This window comes from Schistocerca gregaria, chromosome 6 (assembly GCF_023897955.1).
Source record: "Schistocerca gregaria isolate iqSchGreg1 chromosome 6, iqSchGreg1.2, whole genome shotgun sequence".
Classification (NCBI taxonomy): domain Eukaryota; kingdom Metazoa; phylum Arthropoda; class Insecta; order Orthoptera; family Acrididae; genus Schistocerca; species Schistocerca gregaria.
The window spans coordinates 454,170,202-454,196,791 of NC_064925.1; the positions used below are offsets into that span (position 1 = coordinate 454,170,202).

The following is a 26,590-nucleotide window of genomic DNA, read 5'->3' on the forward strand; positions in this document are numbered from 1 at the left end:
GTGTTGCACAATCTGCAACTTATAGGGATGGAAGTCTAATTCGTGCAGTATTCTTTGTAAGCTTCGTCGCTTAATCTCTAGCGAAGATGCATGCTGTCGAACGGAGCGGCGAGGACTTCTCTCGACTGCAGCTCTAGCAGCTGCAATGTTCTTCTGGGGTACGTACCGTTGGAATGCCACCTGGAAGTTTCTTTCTCAAGGCAGATCCTGTTTCTTCAAAATTACGCACGTCCATGACGCCCAAGCTGGTAATGCTGTCGAAATGTTCTCTGCGCGGCAGTCGCACTATCACCATTTTCGTAAAACGCTCTCACGGCTACTGCACGTTCCGCACCAGTCCAATTCTCCATGATTAATAAATGGCAATGCGTTCACATCAATTGTGCAAAGTTTAGAACATCTGCCGGCGCTACAGTGCTGCCAACTGTAAAGTTCAAAATTTCCCATTCCCCTGCTCCACACTGTATTAACAATTTCGGTTTTTCTTCTTTACTTATACAGTGGGACTTTGCATCTTGCAGAATTTCATGATTTTAGGTCAACGGGAAGCGTACTGCAGGATTTTATGAATGATTCCTAGTATCAAAAACTTCTGCACGGTTTGCGTTAGGACATTCAAACTGCACAGTTGACCGTGGTGCATGATGTGAATTAGATTATATTATATTAGATTAGATTAATACTTGTTCCATAGATCATGAATACGACACTTCGTAATGACGTGGAACGTGTCAGGTTAATGAAAGATGTCTGTACACGATATTACATTACACAAAATATTGCATGACACTAATGTTTAAATTAGTTTTTTTCCCTCCCTTAATTTATATCTAAAAATTCAGCCAATGAGTAGAAGGAGGTGTCATCTAGAAATTCTTTTAATTTATTTTTAAATGTTGGTTGACTATCTGTCAGGCGTTTGATGCTGTTTGGTAGGTGACCACAGACTTTTGTGGCAGCATAATTTACCCCTTTCTGTGCCAAAGTCAGATTTAACCCTGCATAGTGAAGATCATCCATTCTCCTGGTGTTATAGCTATGCACACTGCTATTACTTTTGAACTGGGTTGGCTTATTAACAACAAATTTCATAAGTGAATACATATACTGTGAGGATCCCTAGATCCTTAAATAGATGTCTGCAGGATGACCGTGGGTGGGCTCCAGCAATTATTCTGAATACACGTTTTTGAGCAACGAATACTTTTCTACTCAACGATGAATTACCCCAGAATATGATGCCATACGAAAGCAGTGAATGAAAATAGGCATAGTAAGCTAATTTACTGAGATTCTTATCACCAAAATTTGCAATAACCCTAATAGCATACGTAGCTGAACTCAGACGTTTCAGCAGACCATCAATGTGTTGCTTCCAGTTTAACCTCTCATCAATGGACACACCTAAAAATTTTGAAAATTCTACCTTAGCTACAGACTTCTATTCAAAGTCTATATTTATTATTGGAGTTGTGCCATTTACTGTACAGAACTGTATATACTGTGTTTTATCAAAATTTAAAGAGAGTCCGTTTGCTGAGAACCACTTAATAATTTTGTGAAAAACATCATTTACAATTACATCACTTAGTTCTTGGTTTTTGGATGTTATTACTATACTTGTATCATCAGCAAAAAGAACTAACTTTGCATCTTAATTAATATGGAATGGTAGGTAATTAATGTATATCAAGAACAGTAAAGGACCTAAGACCGAACCCTGTGGGACCCCGTACTTGATAGCCCCCCAGTTTCAGGAATCAACTGTTGTTTTAACATTACATGAACCACTTATTTCAACTTTCTGCATTCTTCCAGTTAAGTATGAATTAAACCATTTGTGCACTGTACCCCTCAAACCATAATGATTTAGCTTATCTAAAAGAATTCCATGACGTACACAATCAAAGGCCTTTGAGAGATCACAAATACCAATGGGTGATGTCCGGTAATTCAGAGCATTTAATATTTGATCAGTGAAAACGTATATAGCATTTTCTGTTGAAAAGCCTTTCTGGAAACCAAACTGACATTTTGTCAGTACTTTATTTTTACAAATATGGGAGGCTACTCTTGAATACATTACTTTCTCAAAAAATTTTGATAGAGCTGTCAGAAGAGAGATTGGGCGATAGTTGTTGACATCCGACGTATCCCCCTTTTTATGCAATGGTTTTACAATGGCATATTTCAGTCTATCGGGGAAAACACCCTGCTGCAAAGAGCTATTACATACGTGGCTGAAAATCCTACTTATCTGTGGGGAACAAGCTTTAAGTATCTTGCTGGAAATGCCATCAATTCCGTAAGGGCTTTTACTTTTCAGTTAGTTTATTATTTTACTGATTTCAGAGGGAGAGGTTGGTGGAAATACAGTTGTTTCAAACTGCACAGGTATGGCCTCTTCTATTAGAAGCCTTGCCTCTTCTAGTGAAGAACTAGATCCTATTTTCTCCACAACATTTAAAAAATGATTATTAAAAATATTTCCAATTTCTGATTGTTTGTTAGTACACTTGTCATTCAGTTTTATGACACTAAAGTCTTCCTGTGCTCTTGGTTGCCCTGTTTCCCTTTCAATAATATTCCAAATTGCTTTAATTTTATTATCAGAGTTACTGATCTCAGACATGATACACATGCTCCTGGACTTTTTAATAACTTTTCTTAGTACTGCACAATAGTTTTTATAATATTGAACCATTTCGGGGTCAGTACTCCCTCTTGCTGTTAGATACAGTTCTCTTTTATGGTTGCAAGATATTCTTATTCCTTTAGTTAGCCAAGGTTTCTTACATGTTTCTTGGAATTATGTTTAACTATTTTCTTGGGAAAACAATTTTCTAATACCCTTAAAAATGTATCGTGAAATAAGTTATATTTCAAGTTTGCATCGGGTTCCATATACACTTCATCCCAGTCTAGCTGCTTTAGGCTTTCCCTAAAGTTTGCAGTATTTATATTGTTAATTGAACGCACTGCTTTGAAATTCTGATTTGATATACTGCATGGAGCTATGTCATGTACTGTAACTAGCTGTGCACCATGATCTGAAAGACCATTCTCAACAGGATAAGCATTTATGTCCTGAAACTTATCTTGGTCTATAAAAAAGTTATCTATCAGTGTCCTGCTGTTCTTTGTTATCCGAGTAGGAAAATCAATGACGGAGCTCAAATTGAAAGAACTGAGTAATACTACAAGGTCATTCTTCCTATTACGCTCTTTCAGGGAATCAACATTAAAATTCCCACAAATGATAATTTGCTTCTCCCTGTCTGACAGATAGCACAACAAAGCATCCAAGTCTTCTAGAAATAGCTGGAAATTCCCTGAGGGGGACCTATACACTTACAATTATGAAAGTGCCATCATTTAGTTTTAGTTCAGTGGCACATGCTTCCATATGTTGCTCTACACAAAATTTTTTAGTTTCTAAATTTTTTGCGCTGTGGAAACTTTTGACATATATGGCAACTCCTCCTCTCATCATATTATCTCTACTTACATGTGCAGCTAATTTGTACCCATTGATGCTAACCTTTTGCATATCAGTGACAATGTGATGCTCAGACAGGCATAGTACATCTATTACATTCTCAGTTTCTATATCTTCTAAACAAAGCAGGAGCTCATCAGTTTTATTCTTCAATCCCCCAATATTTTGATGAAATAAACTAACATTATTTTTCATATTACTTTTGTGAGTATCTTGAACTTTTTTTTAACATCTTTAGTACTTGCCTGGCTGAGTTTCCCACTGGACACTGATCTTACACTAAAAAAGAGTTACCACCATGAGATGTAGTTCCTCCCACCTTTAAATTTCCTGCTATCAGCCCAGCCAGTTTACCCTTCCCCTTCTTGTTAAGGTGTAGGCCATGTCTAGTATAGTCCCACCTACAGAGTGAATCAACAGGAACCACACCAATGCGTGACCCTGCATCAGATCCAAGTAGCCATTCCAACTCCAAATTAACTCTCCTGACAGAAGAGCTCAAATGAGGCCGGTCGTGGCGTTCCAAGACCGACACAAACCCAACACTGGTATGACTCAATGCTGATGCAATATTTGCCACGTCACACTCTATGCTGTACCCCGGATCTCTGTCAATACTGTTGCCCGGGCCACCCACAATAACCACGGTATCTTCCTTAGTAAAGCCTCTACATAGTGAACCTAAATCCTCTGTAACCTGCCCCAGTCCAGCACTAGGTTTGAAAAAACTTGTGACCTGGTAGTCTGGCCCTAATTCATCCTGCAGAAGTTGGCCCACACCCCTAGCATGTGAACTACCTAGCAACAACACTTTCTTTCTCTTTGCAGACTTCCCTACCTTCTTATTCAATTTGCTGCTGAAAGCTTGTCGAGCCCTGTCTACATCTACTTCTGTAAGAGGATCATCAGTTTCTGGCTGAGGCAACAGGTCAAACCTATTTTGTACATTAATAACAAAGCTGTCAGAAGAATTTCTTGGCCTGTTACTTATGCCTGTTGCCATTTCCCACCCCCTGTTTACCCTTCTCACCCCTTAACCTGCCCAGTTTTCGCCTAGCCTCATCTAACTCAGCCTGAAGGGCAGCAATTTTCCCCTCCTGTTCCACAATCTTTATATCTCTATTGCATATCTATGCATTAGTATGTGCATGAGTACGCGCCTTGGTTTGGTTTAGAGACGAAGCCCACTTTCATTTGGATGGGTTTGTCAATAAGCAAAATTGATTGAGGGACTGAGAATCAGCAATCGAGAAGTCTCTTCACCATGAACGGGTTACTGTGCGGTGTGCAGTGTCCAGTCACCCAATAATTGATGCTATATTCCTCGATTGCATCGTGACTACCGAACAGTACATGAATGTTCTGGAAGATGATTTCATCTCCTTTACTCAAAGCGATCCTGTTTTCGACAAGATGTGGTTCATGCAAGACGGAGTCCGACCCCGTCGAAGCAGGAGAGTGTTTGATGTCCTGGAGGACCACTTGGGGACCGCATCCTGTCTCTGGGGTACCCAGAGGCCACTGGCATGGGCTTCGATTGGCCGCTATATTCTCCGGATCCGAACACATGTGACTCCTTTTTGTGGGGCTACATTAAAGAAAAGGTGCACCGCAATAACCCCAAAACCACTGCTGAGCTGAAAAGCGCCATTCAGAAGGTCATCGCCAGCATCGATGTTCCGACACTTCAGCGGGTCATGCAAAATTTCGCTATTGGTCTGAGCCACATCATCGGTAGTGATGGCAGGCATATCTAACATCTCATAACCTAAATACCAAAATCTGTAGTGACGTTTACATGTCGAATAAGGTGTGTGCACGCCGTAGTTTGTAACTAATTTGCGTTTTTTTCTCATATAGTTAACCTGTATGTGACATAATTTTGAACTTGATACGTATACCTGCTCCTCAGAAAAAGTGTTCTTAACAATCGGACAGACAGACAGACACGAAAGTGATCCTACGTGTAAGTGTTCCGTTTTGTACATAATGAGGTACGGAACCTTAAAAACGAGGAGGTCCTCAGGATTTTAGGCGAATGCGAGAGTATGTGGAAAAAACTGACTACAGGGTGTTTGAAAAAGGTCTTTGCAACTTTAAAAACTCATATAAATTTATTGAAAGAAGACCTAGAGCTGGGTTTAGTGGCATTTTGTAGGGAAACACATCAAGTTTTTTTACCTTAAACTGAAGATGTATGAAGCTTCCGTTGGTTATCCTGCACACATCCCATCAGATCTGAATTTCTTCCCAAACTCGCTGCAGCATTGCAGATGTAGCTTGTTCAGTGGCGGCGTAAATTCTTGCTCTAAGTTCAGGTAGAGAAGCCAGCACAGGTGGTACAAACACGACATCTTTGATGAATTCCCATTTTAAAAAATCGAGTGGTGTCAAGTCTGGAGAACGTGGAAGCCATGCAATTGGCCATCCGTTGACCTGGAAAGCGGTCATTGAGAAAATCGCGGACTTCAGCCAGTTAGTGGGGTGGCGCACCATCTTGCATGAAGAAAACATTTCGTTCTTGGCCATCCTCACCGATCTGTGGTATCAAAAATTGGGCCGTACACTTTGTTCTTGCTCAATGCACAAAAAACGTTCGGTTTAGAGCTATTACGAACATGGTGCAATGTTTGATGTGGATTTTCACTGCTCCAAATCCTACAGTCATGTGTGTTAATCTTGCCACTTAAGTGAAAAGTCGACTCTTCAGAAAAGATGATTTTGTCCAAGAAATGTTCATCCTCATGTAATCGATTTAACATATCTGCACAGAAGTTCTTGCGAGCAATTTTATCAGTGTCTTTTATTGCTTGCACAATTGTCAATCTGTACAGTTTCAAATGCAAACGGTTTCTGTTAGCAAAACGTTGTCTCACACGCTCAACGACGTCGAGAGATGTCCTTGGACGACCTTATGATTTCCCATGTCTTACCGAGCACCCTCGTCTTTGTACCTACTTTATCCTCTGCTGCCTTCACTACTACATCCCTCAGAGCTACCCATTCTTCTTCTACTGTATTTCTTTCCCCTATTCCTGTCAATTGTTCCCTTATGCTCTCTCTGAAACTCTGTACAACCTCTGGTTCTTTCAGTTTATCCAGGTCCCATCTCCTTAATTTCCCACATTTTTGCAGTTTCTTCAGTTTTACTCTACAAGTCATAACCAATAGATTGTGGTCAGAGTCCACATCTGCCCCTGGAAATGTCTTACAACTTAAAACCTGGTTCCTAAATCTCTGTCTTACCATTATATAATCTATCTGATACCTTTTAGTATCTCCAGGATTCTTCCACGTATACAACCTTCTTTCATGATTCTTAAACCAAGTGTTAGCTATGATTAAGTTATACTCTGTGCAAAATTGTACTAGGCGGCTTCCTCTTTCATTTCTTAGCCCCAATCCATATTCACCTACTATGTTTCCTTCTCTCCCTTTTCCTACACTCGAATTCCAGTCACCCATTACTATTAAATTTTCGTCTCCCTTCACTATCTGAATAATTTCTTTTATTTCATGGTACATTTCTTCAATTTCTTCATCATCTGCAGAGCTAGTTGGCATATAAACTTGTACTACTGTAGTAGGAGTGGGCTTCGTATCTATCTTGGCCACTATAATGCGTTCACTATGCTGTTTGTAGTAGCTTACCCGCATTCCTATTTTCCTATTCATTATTAAACCTACTCCTGCATTACCCCTATTTGATTTTGTGTTTATAACCCTGTAGTCACCTGACCAGAAGTCTTGTTCCTCCTGCCACCGAACTTCACTAATTCCCACTATATCTAACTTTAACCTATCCATTTCCCTTTTTAAATTTTCTAACCTACCTGCCCGATTAAGGGATCTGACATTCCACGCTCCGATCCGTAGAACGCCAGTTTTCTTTCTCCTGATAACGACATCCTCCTGAGTAGTCCCCGCCCGGAGATCCGAATGGGGGACTATTTTACCTCCGGAATATTTTACCCAAGAGGATGCCATCATCATTTAATCATACAGTAAAGCTGCATGTTCTCGGGAAAAATTACGGCTGTAGTTTCCCCTTGCTTTCAGCCGTTCGCAGTACCAGCACAGCAAGGCCGTTTTGGTTAATGTTGCAAGGCCAGATCAGTCAATCATCCAGACTGTTGCTAGAAATTCTTGGGTAACAGAAGAAATATTGAATTTAATTGATGAAAGGAGAAAATATAAAAATGCAGTAAATGAAGCAGGCAAAAAGGAATACAAACGTCTCAAAAATGAGATCGACAGGAAGTGCAAAATGGCTAAACAGGGATGGCTAGAGGACAAATGTAAGGATGTAGAAGCTTATCTCACTAGGGGTAAGATAGATACTGCCTACAGGAAAATTAAAGAGACCTTTGGAGAGAAGAGAACCACGTGTATGAATATCAAGAGCTCAGATGGCAGCCCAGTTCTAAGCAAAGAAGGGAAGGCAGAAAGGTGGAAGGAGTATATAGAAGGTTTATACAAGGGCGATGTACTTGAGGACAATATTATGGAAATAGAAGAGGATGTAGATGAAGACGAAATGGGAGATACGATACTGCGTGAAGAGTTTGACAGAGCACTGAAAGACCTGTGTCGAAACAAGGCCCCCGGAGTAGACAACATTCCATTGGAACTACTGACAGGCTTGGGAGAGCCAGTCCTGACAAAACTGTACCATCTGGTGAGCAAGATGTATGAAACTGGCGAAATACCCTCAGACTTCAAGAAGAATATAATAATTCCAATCCCAAAGAAAGCAGGTGCTGACAGATGTGAAAATTACCGAACTATCAGTTTAATAAGCCACGGCTGCAAAATACTAACGCGAATTCTTTACAGACGAATGGAAAAACTGGTAGACGCAGACCTCGGGGAGGATCAGTTTGGATTCCGTCGAAATGTTGGAACACGTGAGGCAATACTGACCTTACGACTTATCTTAGAAGAAAGATTAAGAAAAGGCAAACCTACGTTTCTAGCATTTGTAGACTTAGAGAAAGCTTTTGACAATGTTGACTGGAATACTCTTTTTCAAATTCTAAAGGTGGCAGGGGTAAAATACAGGGAGCGAAAGGCTATTTATAATTTGTACAGAAACCAGATGGCAGTCGTAAGAGTCGAGGGGCATGAAAGGGAAGCAGTGGTTGGGAAGGGACTGAGACAGGGTTGTAGCCTCTCCCCGATGTTATTCAATATGTATATTGAGCAAGCAGTAAAGGAAACAAAAGAAAAATTTGGAGTAGGTATTAAAATTCATGGAGACGAAGTAAAAACTTTGAGGTTCGCCGATGACATTGTAATTCTGTCAGAGACGGCAAAGGACTTGGAAGAGCAGTTGAACGGAATGGACAGTGTCTTGAAAGGAGGATATAAGATGAACATTAACAAAAGCAAAACGAGGATAATGGAATGTAGTCAAATTAAATCGGGTGATGCTGAGGGAATTAGATTAGGAAATGAGACACTTAAAGTAGTAAAGGAGTTTTGCTATTTAGGAAGTAAAATAACTGATGATGGTCGAAGTAGAGAGGATATAAAATGTAGACTTTCAATGGCAAGGAAAGCGTTTCTGAAGAAGAGAAATTTGTTAACATCGAATATAGATTTATGTATCAGGAAGTCGTTTCTGAAAGTATTTGTTTGGAGTGTAGCCATGTATGGAAGTGAAACATGGACAATAACTAGTTTGGACAAGAAGAGAATAGAAGCTTTCGAAATGTGGTGCTACAGAAGAATACTGAAGATAAGGTGGATAGATCACGTAACTAATGAGGAGGTATTGAATAGGATTGGGGAGAAGAGAAATTTGTGGCACAACTTGACTAGAAGAAGGGATCGGTTGGTAGGACATGTTTTGAGGCATCAAGGGATCACAAATTTAGCATTGGAGGGCAGCGTGGAGGGTAAAAATCGTAGAGGGAGACCGAGAGATGAGTACACTAAGCAGATTCAGAAGGATGTAGGTTGCAGTAGGTACTGGGAGATGAAGCAGCTTGCACAGGATAGAGTAGCATGGAGAGCTGCATCAAACCAGTCTCAGGACTGAAGACAACAACAACAACAACCGAGCACCCTGTTTTTCCGAAACATTTATGCCACTCATAAACTGCACGCCTACTAGGAGGATCTTTAGCGTACTTCGTACGGAAATTACGCTGAATTGTTGTCGCCGACTTCGATTCTTCAAACCAAAAAACGCAGCTAGCACGCTCGGATCCAGTGCAGGCAGCCATCTTTAACGCAACTGCTGCTAGCGCTTCTTACGGTGCCATGCGGCACTAGCAAACTACGCAAGACAAAACTTGATGTATTTCCCTACTAAAATCACCTCTGTAGGTACTATTTACATGAATTTTAAAAGTTTTAAAGTCCATTTTGAAACACCCTGTAGAAGAAGGGAGAGTATGGTGGGACATGTCTTGAGACACCAGGGAATGATTACCATGGTGAGGTCAAAAACTGCAGGCGAAGAAAGAGACAGAAATATACCCAAAAAATAGCCGAGGACGCTGGGAGTATAGTACTACTCTGATTTGAAAGGTTGGCACAGGAGACGAGTTCATGGTGGCCGTGCCAAAGCAGTCTGAAGACTGTCACTCAAGGAAAAAAAAAAAAAAGAGTCGCTTCGATATATTGGTTTCTTTCTTTTAATTACGTAGTTGATGCATTTTTTACGCGTATTTCTCAGGTTATATTGCACGTTACCGGATTTTTAGTGCATATTTCTGACACTTTATCCATAGGAACATAGACATTTAGGTAATTTTTTAGTGCATGTCAATCCGCCCTCTAGTTATCAATGATCTTTCCTAGCGTTTATTACATCGTGCGGGGTCCACTGTTTTCCGTTATTTGGCAAGTATATATTATTTAACTCTGTCGCTAGATGTCCTTCGTGTTGCCCCAGGGAAGTCGCTAGAACCTTCCAACCACAAATCGTGCGAAATTTGTTGTGTGTATTGTCGTATTTTAACTGTACGTGTATCACGTTTCCATTGTCTGAGGTAGAGATTTGAGACAAGCCCAGAAGTAGCTTAAACGAGCGTGGAAAACTGCCCGAAGACCACACACTGGCTGGTTGGTACCAGGCCAAACGTCGTAAATCTACCGTTCACTTCCCTATCTCACAAGCGATAGTGCTCTGTGTTAAGCTAACACCTGTGAAATTACGAAACGATCGTAAAGAAATATATGTAATGTACTAAAGTATAAATACAGTAACGGAATTAAGAAACGTAGGCGGCAAAATATAAATTCTCTGTGATGTTTACTTAAACGAGACAGTGATTATAAGCAGCAGTCCTAGTCAATAGTAGTAATAGTAGTAGCAGTAGCAGCAGTACTAAGTAGTTTGTAAACGTGTCAAAGTCTGATAGAGGGCTATTGTTTTCGTCTACAGACGTCTGAGTTTCACAGTTCAAAAAATGGCTCTGAGCACTATGGGACTTAACATCTGAGGTCATCAGTCCCCTAGAACTACTTAAACCTAACTAACCTAAGGACAACACACACATCCATGCCCGAGGCAGGATTCGAACCTGCGACCGTAGCGGTCGGGCGGTTCCAAACTGTAGCACCCAGAACCGCTCGGCCACACTGGCCGGCTGAGTTTCACAGTTGATATCTGTTATAAGCGCTACTTGGTGTCAGGGATCTCCGTAAGTTGACTTGACTTCAGGAGTGTCTTAGTAAGTGGAGAAAAGAGGTATTAAACCTACATGCATGATGCGTCATTTTTTCACGTATCTCAGTATTTATGACGTCATATCTCTTGAATTATGTGTCATACAGTGATATATTTGTGTAAGTATATTCAGCGGCATATGTGGATAATATCTGTAAGTTATGTTGCGAAGAGAGTTGGAAGTACGGAAGTAATAAACGTCACGCACTATGCGGCAGTTTTTCAAGCATCTCAATGTTTATGACGTCATGTCTTCTGAACTATGTGGGGTACCTTGATATATTTCCATGGGTGCATGTAGTGATATAAGTGGATACTGCCTGCGAAATTTATTGCGAACAGAGTTAGTTACACAAACGCAACAAATTTAAGCGTCATGTAAGATGCGGTAGTTTTTCACGGTCTCATTGTTCATGACGTCATATCTCCTTAGTTGTGGTAGGTAGGTGGTTCTTACCGACACAGCGATTGTTGCCAGACAGTAAGGGATGTGTGTACCACATCTAGTAAAAATCGGTCTAGTGGTTTATGTTTAGGAGATGTAGAGCATACACATACATCTACCTAGATACTGAACTCTGGCAACACGTTCAATCACATCCCAGACTCGGTTGATCGGGTCCAGATCTAGGAAGTTGGGGGGGGGGGGGGGGTGAAGCACTCTGTTGCTCAAACCATTTCATCACACACCCGGCCTTTTGATAGGGCAAACTGTCTTGCTGAAAAATTCCAATGCCATCAGGAAACATGATCGTCATGAAGGAGTATACGTGGTCTGCAACCTGTGTAAAGTGCTCCTTGGCCATCATGGTGCCTTGCAGGAGCTGCACTGGACCCGTGGATGCCCTATGAATCTCCCCCAGAGCATAATGAAGCCGCCAACATATATACATATATATTGCAGTTCCTGGTTTGCCTCTAATATACAGTTTTTTTCTCCACTTGGACATCTAATTCTTAATGGTTTCTTGTTGAAAATCACTTTATCAATTTACTGGGAAAGGAACATCGAGCGTACTTTGTTATTAGACCCCGATAATTTAATGAAATCTCGTCGTCCGAAGGTTGCCAAATACTAAAGAACAGCAAGTGTCGCCGGAAAGCACCGGTGGACATTTTCTCACTGAATTGGCAGAGTCTGATAGCAAGGTATGCTGATGATACCGTCTCCAGTAAACTGATAGAGTGATTTTCCACTGGACTCGCATTCGGGAGGACGACGGTTCAATCCCACGTCCGGTCATCCTGATTTAGGTTTTCCGTGATTTCCCTAAATCGCTCCAGGCAAATGCCGGGATGGTTCCTTTGAAAGGGCACTGCCGAATTCCTTCCCCGTCCTTCCCTAATCCGATGAGACCGATGACCTCGTAGTTTGGTCTCTTCCCCCCCCCCCCCCCCCCAAAACAACCAACCAAAGTGATTTTCAACAAGAAAACAATTAAGAATTGGGGTCTCTAAGTGGAAAAAGAAACAATATTCTAGGAGCAAAACAGGAACTTTAATTTTGCTGGGCCTATCACCTTTCGTATGGAGCAGATGCCTGGATTGTAGGCAACACACAAGAAGTACACACAACCACGGAGTGCTTATGACTCGTTGTATCTCAGGAAGATAACCCCCCACTACAAGAGAATGCATAGTGTTTCCAAGAAGCATCAGCGTCCATTTCATCTCTAACAGCAGTTGTTAGCTATGATGTGGTCTGTAACCTCTACACGTTTGACGCAAAGACTTAGAAACATCTTAGATGTATACAGTCCAGCCGGTCGGGGTGGCCGAGCGGTTCTAGGCGCTTCAGTCTGGTACCGCGCGACCGCAACGGTAGCAGGTTCGAATCCTGCTTCGGGCATGGATGTGTGTGATGTCCTTAGGTTAGTTAGGTGTAAGTAGTTCTAAGTTCTAGGGGACTGATGACCTCAGATGTTAAGTCCCATAGTGCTCAGAGCCAGCCGTATACAGTCTAGTTTTCATCAACATGGATATATATATCTATATATATAATTATTTCTCTGTGGCATAGAGGAGTTGTTGTTAAGAAGAAACATCTTTAAGGAAACACCTTTAATTTGCATTTGAAAAAACGTCTGCTACCAGTCAGATATTTCATTTCCATGGCTAGACTGTCAATAGTTTTATAGCTGCATCTTCACACCTTTCTGCGCCTAAGTTACACTCATTAAACAAAATTTTCTTCTAGTTTAGTACTTGTGAATACGAGGGGCGTTCAATAAGTAAAATAACATTTTTCCGGCCAATTTCTGCTACAAAAATGCGGAATTTTGGTGTGGGACATCGTGGAATATTCCCACTGCAGCCGCTACAGTTTTATGACTTCCGAAGGGTGGCGGCTCTGTAAGTACACTGCTAGCCATTAAAATTGCTGCACCAAGAAGAAATTCAGATGATAATGGGGTATTCATTGGACAAATATATTATACTAGAACTGACATGTGATTACATTTTCGCTACGGTCGCAGGTTCGATTCCTGCCCCGGGCATGGGTGTGTGTGATGTCCTTAGGTTAATTAGTTTCAATTAGTTCTACGTTCTAGGCGACTGATAACCTCAGAAGTTAAGTCGCATAGCTCTCATAACCATTTGAATCATTTGATTACATTTTCGCGCAATTTGGGTGCATACATCCTGAGAAATCAGTACCCGGAACAACCACCTCTGGCCGTAATAACGGCCTTGATACGCCTGGGCATTGAGTCAAACAGAGCTTGGATGGCGTGTACATGTACAGCTGCCCATGCAGCTTCAACACGATACCACAGTTCATCAAGAGTAGTGACTGGCGTATTGTGACGAGTCAGTTGCTCACCCACCATTGACCAGACGTTTTCAGTTGGTGAGAGATCTGGAGAATGTGCTGGCTAGGGCAGCAGTCGAACATTTTCTGTATACAGAAAGGCCCGTACAGGACCTGCAACATGCGGTAGTGCATTATCCTGCGGAAATGTCGGGTTTCGCAGGGATCGAATGAAGAGTAGAGCTACGGGTCGTAACACATCTGAAATGTAACGTCCACTGTTCAAAGTGCCGTCAATGCGAACAAGAGGTGACCGAGAGGTGTAACCAATGGCACCCCGTACCATCACGCCGGGTGATACGCCAGTATGGCGATGACGAATATACGCTTCCAATGTGCGTTCAGTGCGATGTCGCCAAACACGGATGCGACCATCATGATGCTATAAACAGAACCTGGATTCATCCGAAAAAAATGGCGTTTTGCCATTCGTGAACCCGGTTCGTCGTTGAGTACACCATCGCAGGCGCTCCTGTTTGTGATGCAGCGTCAAGGGTAACCGCAGCCATGGTCTCCGAGCTGATAGCCCATGCTGCTGCAAACGTCGTCGAACTGTTCGTGCGGATGGTGGTTGTCTTGCAAATGTCGCCGTCTGTTGACTTAGGGATCGTGTCGTGGCTGCGCGATCCATTAGAGCCATGCGGATAAGATGCTGGTCATCTCGACTGCTAGTGATACGAGGCCGTTGGGATCCAGCACGGCATTCCGTATTACCTTCCTGAACCGTTTGCATATTCTGCTAACAGTCATTGGATCTCGACCAACGCGAGCAGCAATGTCGTGATACGATAAACCGCAATGGCGATAGGCTACAATCCGACCTTCATCAACGCCGGAAACGTGATGGTACGCATTTCTCCTCCTTACACGAGGTACCACAACAACGTTCCACCAGGCAACGCCGGTCAACTGCCGTTTGTGTATGAGAAATCAGTTGGAGACGTTCCTAATGTCAGCACGTTGTAGGTGTCACCACCGGCGCCAACCTTGTGTGAATGTTCTGAAAAGCAAATCATTTGCATATCACAGCATCTTCTTCCTGTCGGTTAAATTTCGCGTCTGTGGCACGTTATCTTCGTTGTGTAGCAGTTTTAATGGCCAGTAGTGTAGCTTTTAACAGAGGTGCGTTCCTAGCAGAGATCTGTCACTGAGTTTCTTTTGGCGTAAAACCAGAGTGTCGCAGGCTATTCGTAGGCGCTTACAAAATGTCTACAGAGAACTGGCAGTAAACAGAAGCAGTGAGTTGATGGGCGATGAGTCTCGTCATCATCGTAATAAGGTCGCACCAACCTGTCTGACCTCCCCATGCCGGTCGGCCGCAAGCAGCTGTGACACTTGCAATGTTGGAAAGGCCGGACTCTCTCATTCGAGGTGATTGGTGGATCACAGTCAAGCACCTCGCTACACAACCCGAGATCTGTGCTGGTAGTGCCGACACACTTGTCCACCAGTTCGGTTACCCAAAGGTTGAAACTTCTCAATATATTTTTACTTGGAGTGGAATAACTGAGAAGGTGAAATTTCTTAATTTAATTCTGAAGCTGCTGAGTGAAACTGATTACTGCAAATGAAACATAAAAACTGCTGAGTCAAATTAAACGTACAGTATCTTAGCTTGTCTTTATCATTTCATTTCACTGACCTGCAGAATTTTCCCTGATAAAGACAATTCAAAATTATTCTATTCATTTATGACCCACAATGTACAAGGACAACGCAATCTGACTATTACTTAACACAAAAGAATGGCCCTGAATGAGAAGAAATCCTAACAATAACTCATACGTTTCATAAGTCACTTACCTCACAGAAAATCTTCATTCCACGAACTACAGCGATACATCAAAAACCAATACAGGCAGCTAAATAAAAGACTGTAACTACTGTAGGCTCTAACTAATAATAGGCATGTGGTTAGCAAAGGAAGATTTTGTTGCAGTGCAAACAATGTAGTTAGCTAATTTTACCTTAATAATGTGATATCCAGTTATATACAGGGTGTTACAAAAAGGTACGGCCAAACTTTCAGGAAACTTTACTCACACACAAGGAAAGATAATATGTTATGTGGACATGTGTCCGGAAACGCTTACTTTCCATGTTAGAGCTCATTTTATTACTTCTCTTCAAATCACATTAATCATGGAATGGAAACACACAGCAACAGAGCGTACCAGCGTGACTTCAAACACTTTGTTACAGGAAATGTTCAAAATGTCCTCCGTTAGCAAGGATACATGCATCCACCCTCCGCCGCATGGAATCCCTGATGCGCTGATGCAGCCCTGGAGAATGGCGTATTGTATCACAGCCGTCCACAATACGAGCACGAAGAGTCTCTACATTTGGTACCGGGGTTGCGTAGACAAGAGCTTTCAAATGCCCCCATAAATGAAAGTCAAGAGGGTTGAGGTCAGGAGAGCGAGGAATCCATGGAATTGGTCCGCCTCTACGAATCCATCGGTCACCGAATCTGTTGTTGAGAAGCGTACGAACACTTCGACTGAAATGTGCAGGAGCTCCATCGTGCATGAACCACATGTTGTGTTGTACTTATAAAGGCACATGTTCTAGCAGCACAGGTAGAGTATCCCGTATGAAATCATGATAACGTGCTCCATTGAACGTAGGTGGAAGATCATGGGGCCCAATCAAGACATCACCAACAATGCCTGCCCAAACGTTCACAGAAAATATTTGTTGATGACATGATTGCACAATTGCGTGCGGATTCTCGTCAGCCCACACATGTTGATTGTGAAAATTTACAATTTGATCACGTTGGAATGAAGCCTCATCTGTAAAGAGAACATTTGCACTGAAATGAGGATTGACACATTGTTGGATGAACCATTGTCAGAAGTGTACCCGTGGAGGCCAATTAGCTGCTGATAGTGCCTGCACACGCTGTACATGGTACGGAAACAACTGGTTCTCCCGTAGCACTCTCCATACAGTGACGTGGTCAACGTTACCTTGTACAGCAGCAACTTCTCTGACGCTGACATTAGGGTTATCGTCAACTGCACGAAGAATTGCCTCGTCCATTGCAGGTGTCCTCGTCGTTCTAGGTCTTCCCGAATCGCGAGTCATAGGCTGGAATGTTCCGTGCCCCCTAAGACGCCGATCAATAGCTTCGAACGTCTTCCTGTGGGGACACCTTCGTTCTGGAAATCTGTCTCGATACAAACGTACCGAGCCACGGCTATTGCCCCGTGCTAATCCATACATCAAATGGGCGTCTGCAAACTCCGCATTTGTAAATATTGTACTGACTGCAAAACCACGTTCGTGACAAACACTAACCTGTTGATGCTACGTACTGATGTGTTTGATGCTAATACTGTAGAGCAATGAGAAGCATGTCAACACAAGCACCGAAGTCAACATTGTTTCCTGAAAGTTTCGCCGTACATTTTTGTAACACCTTGTTATATATATATCGTGCGTGACATCCATTTCCAAAAATTACGTAATCGTCAACAATATTAGAAATCCATGACGGACACACATCCAGATCGTCCGCATCTGCAAGAAACACTTCAGACCTGTAACCTCCATCACTGCGAACTATTAACTTCTAACTTAATCACTGCTGGCTATTCACTTCCAACTGTGAGTCCGACCAGCCACAGAGTTTCTTACAGATGGCGCACAGCGCTGTCAGCGATATTAATGCAGAGCGCTGCATAGCGCTGCCAACATACAAAAACATAAACAGGCTACTTACAAGGTGTGTGCCCGCTAGGTTCCTTGCTGCCCAACAGAAGAGCGTAAAGAGCAACGAAGGACCATCTGTCCGGATTTGTTTGCACGTTACGAGGTTCATTGTAACAATTTTTGTCGAACATCGTCACTGTCGATGAAACATGGGTTCACCACTTCTACATCTACATCTACATGACTACTCTGCAATTCACATTTAAGTGCTTGGCAGAGGGTTCATCGAACCACAATCATACTATCTCTCTACTATTCCACTCCCGAACAGCGAGCGGGAAAAACGAACACCTAAACCTTTCTGTTCGAGCTCTGATTTCTCTTATTTTATTTTGATGATCATTCCTACCTATGTAGGTTGGGCTCAACAAAATATTTTCGCATTCGGAAGAGAAAGTTGGTGACTGAAATTTCGTAAAAAGGTCTCGCCGCGACGAAAGACGTCTATGCTGTAATGACTTCCATCCCAACTCGTGTATCATATCCGCCACACTCTCTCCCCTATAACGTGATAATACAAAACGAGCGGGCATTTTTTGCACCCTTTCGATGTCCTCCGTCAATCCCACCTGGTAAGGATCCCACACCGCGCAGCAATATTCTAACAGAGGACGAACGAGTGTAGTGTAAGCTGTCTCTTTAGTGGACTTGTTGCATCTTCTAAGTGTCCTGCCAATGAAACGCAACCTTTGGCTCGCCTTCCCGACAATATTATCTATGTGGTCCTTCCAACTGAAGTTGTTCGTAATTTTAACACCCAGGTACTTAGTTGAATTGACAGCCTTGAGAATTGTACTATTTATCGAGTAATCGAATTCCAACGGATTTCTTTTGGAACTCATGTGGATCATCTCACACTTTTCGTTATTTAGCGTCAACTGCCACCTGACACACCATACAGCAATCTTTTCTAAATCGCTTTGCAGCTGATACTGGTCTTCGGATGACCTTACTAGACGGTAAATTACAGCATCATCTGCGAACAATCTAAGAGAACTGCTCAGATTGTCACCCAGGTCATTTATATAGATCAGGAACAGTAGAGGTCCCAGGACGCTTCCCTGGGGAACACCTGATATCACTTCAGTTTTACTCGATGATTTGCCGTCTATTACTTCGAACTGGAAAGGAAACAGCAATCCATGAAGTGGCGCTGCACCACCTCTTGTCTGGAGAAATATTTCAAAGCCGCACCCTCAGCTGGTAAACTCATGGCGATCCTTTACTGAGACCCTGAAGGGGTTATTCTGATCGATGCCCTCTCTCATGGTCCAACAATCAACTTTGATGTTTACTGTGCTACCCTCAAGAAACTGAACAAACGACTTCAACGCATTGGCTGTAACAAAAATACAAAAGAAATTCTTGGTCTCCATGACGATTCAGCGCCTCACAGAAGTCTGTACACCCGAGAGGAGGTCACAATACTTAATGGGGAATGTTCTTTCTTATCCGCTGTACAGTCCGGATCTCACACTTTCCGAGTTCCACGTGTTTGGTCCAATGAAGGATGCATTCTGCGGAGAGCAGTACGTTGATGACGTGGAGCTTGTTGGTGCAGCAGAACGTTGGCTGTGACGTCGACAGGTAGAGTGGCACCATGCAGGCCTACAAGCGCTTTCAGTAAGGTGGCTTCAGGAGACAAGCCCGTCCAATTGAACAGAGATATGTTGAGATCTGTGGTCCTGTGGTCAAAATGTGGGGAATGATGTTGGAATCCTGAATAAAACCAACCTACTTTCAGAAAAAGATATGTGACATTACATATTGAACTCCCTTCATATCTCTGCTACTCTTGAACTCAGTCTGACTGTAGATAACAAACCTTGTAAGTGTATAAATGTTCTATGACGTTGTGGTTAATATTGCCAGCTGTTTAGCGAGAAGCTTGCGAGGTATACGTTTGTAAACTCCACACCTAGCTCTAATCACTTTCTTTTCATATATGAATAAAAAAATGGTTCAAATGGCTCTGACCAAGGGACTTAACATCTGAGGTCATCAGTCCCCTAGAACTTAGAACTACTTAAACCTAACTAACCTAAGGACAACACACACATCCATGCCCGAGGCAGGATTCGAACCTGCGACCGTAGCGGTCGCGCGGTTGCAGACTGAAGTGCCTAGAACCGCTCGGCCACACCGGCCGTATGCTATATGAATATTTTCTAAGCGAGGAGCTAACTCAGAATATTATCCCGTAGCACATCAGTGAATGAAAACGTGCAAAATGTGTTAAACTACCGACTTATATATCCCCATGTTGTTAATTATTCTTGTGACAAAATTAAACTAAATTTTTATGTTTTCAACAATATGCACACCTGAGAACGTGGAATTTTTTACCTTGTTTATTTTATCTTTTTAGTTTACTAGTTTAATAGGAGCTGGGATGTTTTAGAATGAACAAAACCGGAAAAGCTGTATTCATAGTTTAAAGTTCGTCTGTTTGTGCAGAACCAGTCATTAACTTGTTTGCTCGGCTTCACAACACTTGAATCATTTGCAAACATGACTAATTCTGCCTCTTGATTCCAACAAAATAGCAGATCATAAACATAAGGCAAGAGCAGTAATGGGCCGATCATCCAGCCTTGTATGACTCCTATTGTAATTTCTTTCGCACGCAGATGACGTGGCGTCCACTTTTGTGTTAATCAAACAATGTGGAGTAACTTCTTGCATTCTGTTTCTTAAATAAGAATAAAACTTAGCTACATTTTTCACAAAAACTTACTTCCTCTAATACAATATTATGACTGACGTAGTCTAATTCGTTAGATAAGTAACAAAAGCTCATAAACGATGAATTTATCATTTAAATATTTTATTACCAACGCGTAAAACGTATGAACAGCTGATTCAGTAATAGTGGCTCTTTTGAAACAGTAATTAGCTAAGTATTCCATTACTATATAAGTGGGTGGCAACAAATGTTTAGAAAATTATGTTCTGACACTGGGTGGTAGTTATTGACATCTTTCGAGTCACGGTTCCTTTTTTTAAAAGTTCATCAGTGGTTTCTGGGCATCATCCACAGAGCCAACAATAGAATGATTTTTTTAAAAATTCGAGTGTGTAACAACCTGAAATCATTAAAAACGACAATTATCAGTTAAATCCATTTAACATGTAACTAAATCACCGATGTAAGAAGATCAAAATACATTCATCATGAAAGGAGGGTTGGTGACACACCTAGTACTTAGTCATTTACTATATTATAATGTAAAAAAATATGAAAAGAAATAAAACGTAAAAAATTTCCTACATTCTTATTTGTTCTTCCGCTACACAACCGTATAGGAATTTCTACCCTTTTATGTCTTCTGTTTCTAAAAGAGTTTGAGTGTTCGTTGGGAAATCGTTACCAGAGGACATCAGACGCTGCATTCCTTTCATGGTTTATTGATATTTTCTGACACAGCTAAGGAAAAATTTATTAAAATCTATCTCACTGCCGCCGCATTCACAACATAGATGACATAATTTAATTTGTGTGAAAAAACGCCCTGAATTACATAAGTGACTAATTATGTGACATATTATGGAGCCACAACCTTTTACTGTGTAGCTGGAGATACTGTCCACGAACAGATCATCAGTGTCCTTAGTGTAACTCAATGTGCCACAGGGTAGCACATTATAATCTCTGTTGTTTACCTCTTCACAGTGAAAGTAAAGTGACTAACTTTGCAGATGATTCCACCAGCATAAACTGTGTCAGAAATTTACAGGATGCCATAACAACAAGCAAAATGATATTTGAATCTATCACTAGGTGACTTGAAACCGATAGGCTAATTCTCAGTAAAGAGGAAAGTAAAACAGTACTGATCATGAGCAACATCAGAAGCAGAATGGAGGAATCCACAAAAATGCAAGCGCTAGATATAAATGAAATCCAGAACACACAATTCTTGGAGCGTACCATCGATTCCTGTTCATTGTGGAAAGACCACATTGCTACCATAGCTACAAAACTAATTTCAGCCATATTTGTTCCCTGTTCCCTGAAACATACAACCGCTAGTAGCACATGATTCTATGTGAATGGTGAGTTTTTCATATTTTAGTAGTAATATGACACCCCGAAAGTAAGTGTGGGATCAGTCGAATGATGCAATTAAAATCTGTAGACCGCAAAAAGTAACAAGCACAAAAACGACTAATGCCAAAAGAACATACGGCTGTAAGCCACTATTCAAACAACTTAAAATCTAACTTTCTACTATATATATATTATACTGATATTGGCAAGATAACGAAAAAACGATTTCAATAAGAATGTAGATGTTCATATGTATCCTACTTCTGAGTTCCTCAGTAATTTAATGCTTAATGTCGTGTGACTTGGGTCTCCCGTCGGGAAGACCGTTCTTCGGGTGCAAGTCTTTCAATTTGACGTCACTTCGGTGACTTGTGCGTCGATGGAGATGAAATGAGGATGATTAGGACAACACAACACCCAGTCCCTGAGCGGCGAAAATCTCCGACCCAGCCGGGAATCGAACCTGGGCCCTTAGGATTGACATTCCGTCGCACTGACCGCTCAGCTACTGGGGGCGGAAATTTCCTCAGTTTAACACAGCTAAACTTGGAAGAAACACTTCTTTTATGTCAGTAAAACTGTACATGTGTTTACCCCTTCATTATTTCAAATATCAGCTAGAAATAGAAATTTAAACAAACCACAAAACTACTAATACCTGTAAAAAAAGGTCCTTCCTATTCAGTTGGTGAGTTCATACCAAACAACAACAAAAATAAATAAAAAGAAAATAAACAATAAAAAAATAATAAATGGAAACAGGCGTACCATGTGATAGAATTGGAATACACTGACGCAAAAAATCGTAACAAAACATAATTATTGTAGATTACGGAATTTCGGGAATATATTTGTCTGGGTAACACAATTAACTGATTAGTAATGCAAGATCACAGTTTAATGTAAGTCTGAGAGAAGGCATTGCAAATGTGAAACGCAGGTACATTAATAATCAGTGTAGCCACCAGAATGTGGGATGTAAGCATGCAAACTTGCATTCATTGTGTTGTACAAGTGTCGGGCCGTGCGGGATTAGCCGAGCGGTCTAGGACGCAGCAGTCATGGACTGTGCGGCTGGTCCCGGCGGAGGTTCGAGTCCTCCCTCGGGCATGGGTGTGTGTGTTTGTCCTTATGATAATTTAGGTTAAGTAGTATGTAAGCTTAGAGACTGATGACTTTAGCAGTTAAGTCCCATAAGACTTTCACACACATTTGAACAAGTGCCGGATCTCAGTTTGTGGGATGGAATTCCATGCTGTAGCACTTCGTCGGCCAGTACAGGAACGGTTAATGCTGTGTGGGGACTACACTGGAGTTGTTGTCCGATGGTGTCCCATAAGTGCTCGACTGGACATATCTGTTGACACATGACTGAGCAGACCTAGGCAACATGCGACACTCGGTAGAGCATGTTGAGTTGCAACAGCGGTATGTGGGCGAGCGTTATCCTGTTGGGAAACACCCCCTGGAATGATGTTTATTAACGGTAGTACAACACGTCGAATCACCAGACTGACGCACAACTTTGCAGTCAGAGTACGTGGACTGAACTGAACTGATTTGCAGCAAGAGACCAAACAGCGAGGTCATCGCTCTCACTGGGTTAGGGAAGGATGCGGAAGGAAGTCGGTCGTGCCCTATCAAAGGAACCATCCCTGCATTTGTCTGAAGCAATTCAGGGAAATCACGGAAAACCTAAATCAGGATGGCCGGACGTGGGATTGAAAAGTACGTGGAATATGCACGACTGTGTTCCTGCTGTCAAAACGAAATCTCACCCCAGACGACAAGTCCATGGGTAGGTCCAGTGTTTCTAGCGCGTAGACAGGTTGCTTGCAGGCCCTCGACTGCCTTCCTTGTAACCGACATACGGCCATCACTGGCATCGAGGCAGAAACAGCTTTCATCAGAAAATAAAACAGACCTCCACCCAGCCCTCCAACGAGCTCTCGCTTGACACCACTGAAGTCCCAAATGCCGGTGGTCTGGAGCCAGTGGAATGCGTAATACAGGGCATTTGCCTCAGAGCTGTCCTTAAAGTAGCCGCTTTGCATCAGTTCTTTGTGCCACTGTGGTACCAGCTGCTGCTAGATTTATCGAGTGAGGTAGCGCAGTGGTTAGGACACTGGACTACCTTCGGGAGCACGACGGATCAAACCCGCAGACTTGCCACCGTACATTGTCGTGACCACCTCCGCCAAAAATCGTCTGCACTGGCTACATTCCTAGCAAGTCTTTCTGCAACATCGCAGAAGGAACATCTAGCTTCTCGTAGCCCTGTTACACGACCTCGTTCAAACTCAGTACAGTACTGATAATAGCGTCTTCGTCGCCTTAAATGCATTCTTGAGTAACTTCACCTCACCACGCCCAATCTAAAAGGTAACTAACGCTCATGACCACTACAGCGTGTATTTAAAGCAAACCAGATCTGCATCGTCGTATTGGCGCTACTAGCCTCACTCTTATGCGTCCTGGGCGAAAACTGAACAGTCATCATCTTTCAGATGTAGGAACATACCTACCAACTTTCTTTTATGTTGCATAATTCCTTCCTGATGTTGCGATTATTTTTCCGTTAGTGTATGTGTAGGGGGATGGGCTGTAAATTCAAGAGGTGTACTTTTGTGTAATATAATAGAATTAAAATGTGTATTGGTAGAAGGTACAGTAAATACAAAAGTGTAATTATGTATGGTGTTTTGCATTTAGAAATGATATAACTATAATAGTTACAGGATGTCAATTATTGAATGATATGAAAAAAACGTAAACTAGTTACAAACTATGGCATGCACACTCTGTATTCAACATGTAAACGTCACTGCACATATTCAGATTTAGGTTATGACACGTTCGATATGCCTGCCATCTATGGTCACAATCTTTTCTGTTTAACAGATTACCGGTTTCGGCCTTTAATGATCATCATCAGATCTGCAGCAAAAATGGGAAAAATATATATATACACTCGCAAACTGTATACAGCTTAAGAACAATACATAGAGAATGTTGAAAAGCAGTACTGACAAAATTTACATTTGTGCGCTTTAAATGTGAAGAGGCATACCTGTCTCATAAAATCCTAATACAGTGCAGCCATAGTGGCATAGTCAAATATTAAATGCGGAATCAGCACCAGCATCGTCAAGTACATATAAATTACATCACATACACGAGTCCTGTTGTCAGTAAAACTACTGTTTAAAACAAGCTGCCGTACAGTAGCCACTACATGTTTGTGTAGTAAGTTGACCAGATGTCGTTAATGTCACCATAGACGTAAATTAAAGAAAACTTATTACATATACGGATCACTGTGTTTTTTCGCGACAATGTCGCAGCTTGTGATGCCTGCCATCATTGGCGATGATGTGGCTCAGTCCAATAACGAAATTCTGCATGACCCGCTGAAGCGTCGGAACATCGATGCTGCGGATGACCTTCTCAATGGCTGTTTTCAGCTCAGCAGTGGTTTTGGGGTTATTGCTGTACACCTTGTCTTTAATGTAGCCGCACAAAAAGGAGTCACATGCGTTCGGATTCGGAGAATATGGCGGCCAATCGAAGCCCATGCCAGTGGCCTCTGGGTACCCCCAGTGGCAGGATGCGGTCTCCAAAGTGCTCGTCGAGGACATCAAACACTCTCCTGCTTCGATGGGGTTGAGCACCGTCTTGCATGAGCCATGTATTGTCGAAATCAGGGTCACTTTGGATAATGGGGATGAAATCATATTCCAAAACCTTCACGCCCCGTTCGGTAGTCACTTTGCCATCAAGGAATATCGCACAGATCATTCCGTGACAGGACATTGCACACCGCACAGTCACCTGTTGAAGCTGAAGAGACTTCTCGATCGCGAAATGCCAGTTTTTCTTATTGACGAACCCATCCAAATGGAAGTGGGCTTCGTCACTAAACTAAACCATACTGCACATACTAATTCTCATCATGCCACACGGCCAAACGGTGCCGCTCGTGTAGTTCAATGATTGTCACCCTGTAGTTAGTGTATGTGTTATTTTGTAAAACTGATATCGAAGCTGCTAAATAAATAAACGTATCGTTTCAGCTGTGTCGACCCCACATCCAGCCCAGGGCAGGAGACTACTGCGACCACGACCACCGGCACGAGCACAACCACCACCACCCCCAGCACACCCATCCCAGGAACTTTCTGCTCGCCGCCGCTGGCCAGGCTCCCCGACCCGGACGACTGCACGCGCTACTACGAGTGCAGCGAGCACTGGACGTGGGTACACGGCGCCTGCACCTGGGGCACCTACTACAACCCCGTGCACCAGCAGTGCGAGCTCGGCTTCTGCTGAACGCGTCGCCAGTCTGCTGCACTGAAGTCAACTGTATCGCTGCAGGCCCTCTTTAGCTCTTCACAGTTAACAGCTTCTTGTCACGAATAAATGTGTTGTAAAACTTGTTTACATTTTTTATTATACATGACACACCTTCTTTTCCAAAAGTCACCCACTCTCGTAACAATGATGTTCTTAATCTTATTAAAATACTGTGAAACCCGACATTACCCGGGAATCTACTTATTCCAATCTTCTGTTAGTCCATCTCCTTCCTCCTTCTCTCTCTTTGTCCATTTCTTCTTGCTGCTTTTCTCTGTCCTTCTCCTCCTGCCCCCTCTCTGTATTCACCTTCTTCTCCCCCTCCCACTACCGATCCCCTCTATCCACCTGTCCTTCCTCCTCTCTCTATCCTCTCCCCCCCCCCCCCCAGTTCCTGTCCATCACCTTCATTCCTCCTTCTCTCTGTCCATCTCCCTCCACCACCACGCTTCCTGCCCATCTTCTTCCCCCCCC

General features: G+C 42.4%; 1 protein-coding gene across 1 annotated transcript in view; it reads left to right on the forward strand.

Moving 5' to 3' along the window:
- LOC126278479 (uncharacterized) overlaps window positions 1-26,199 on the forward strand; it is a 139,002-nt gene extending 112,803 nt beyond the window's left edge. The window contains exon 5 of the mRNA XM_049978628.1: window positions 25,837-26,199. Coding sequence (XP_049834585.1) covers window positions 25,837-26,092 — 256 coding nt within the window. The 3' untranslated portion in view covers window positions 26,093-26,199. The remainder of the gene's footprint in view (window positions 1-25,836) is intronic.
- Window positions 26,200-26,590: the final 391 nt, after the last annotated feature.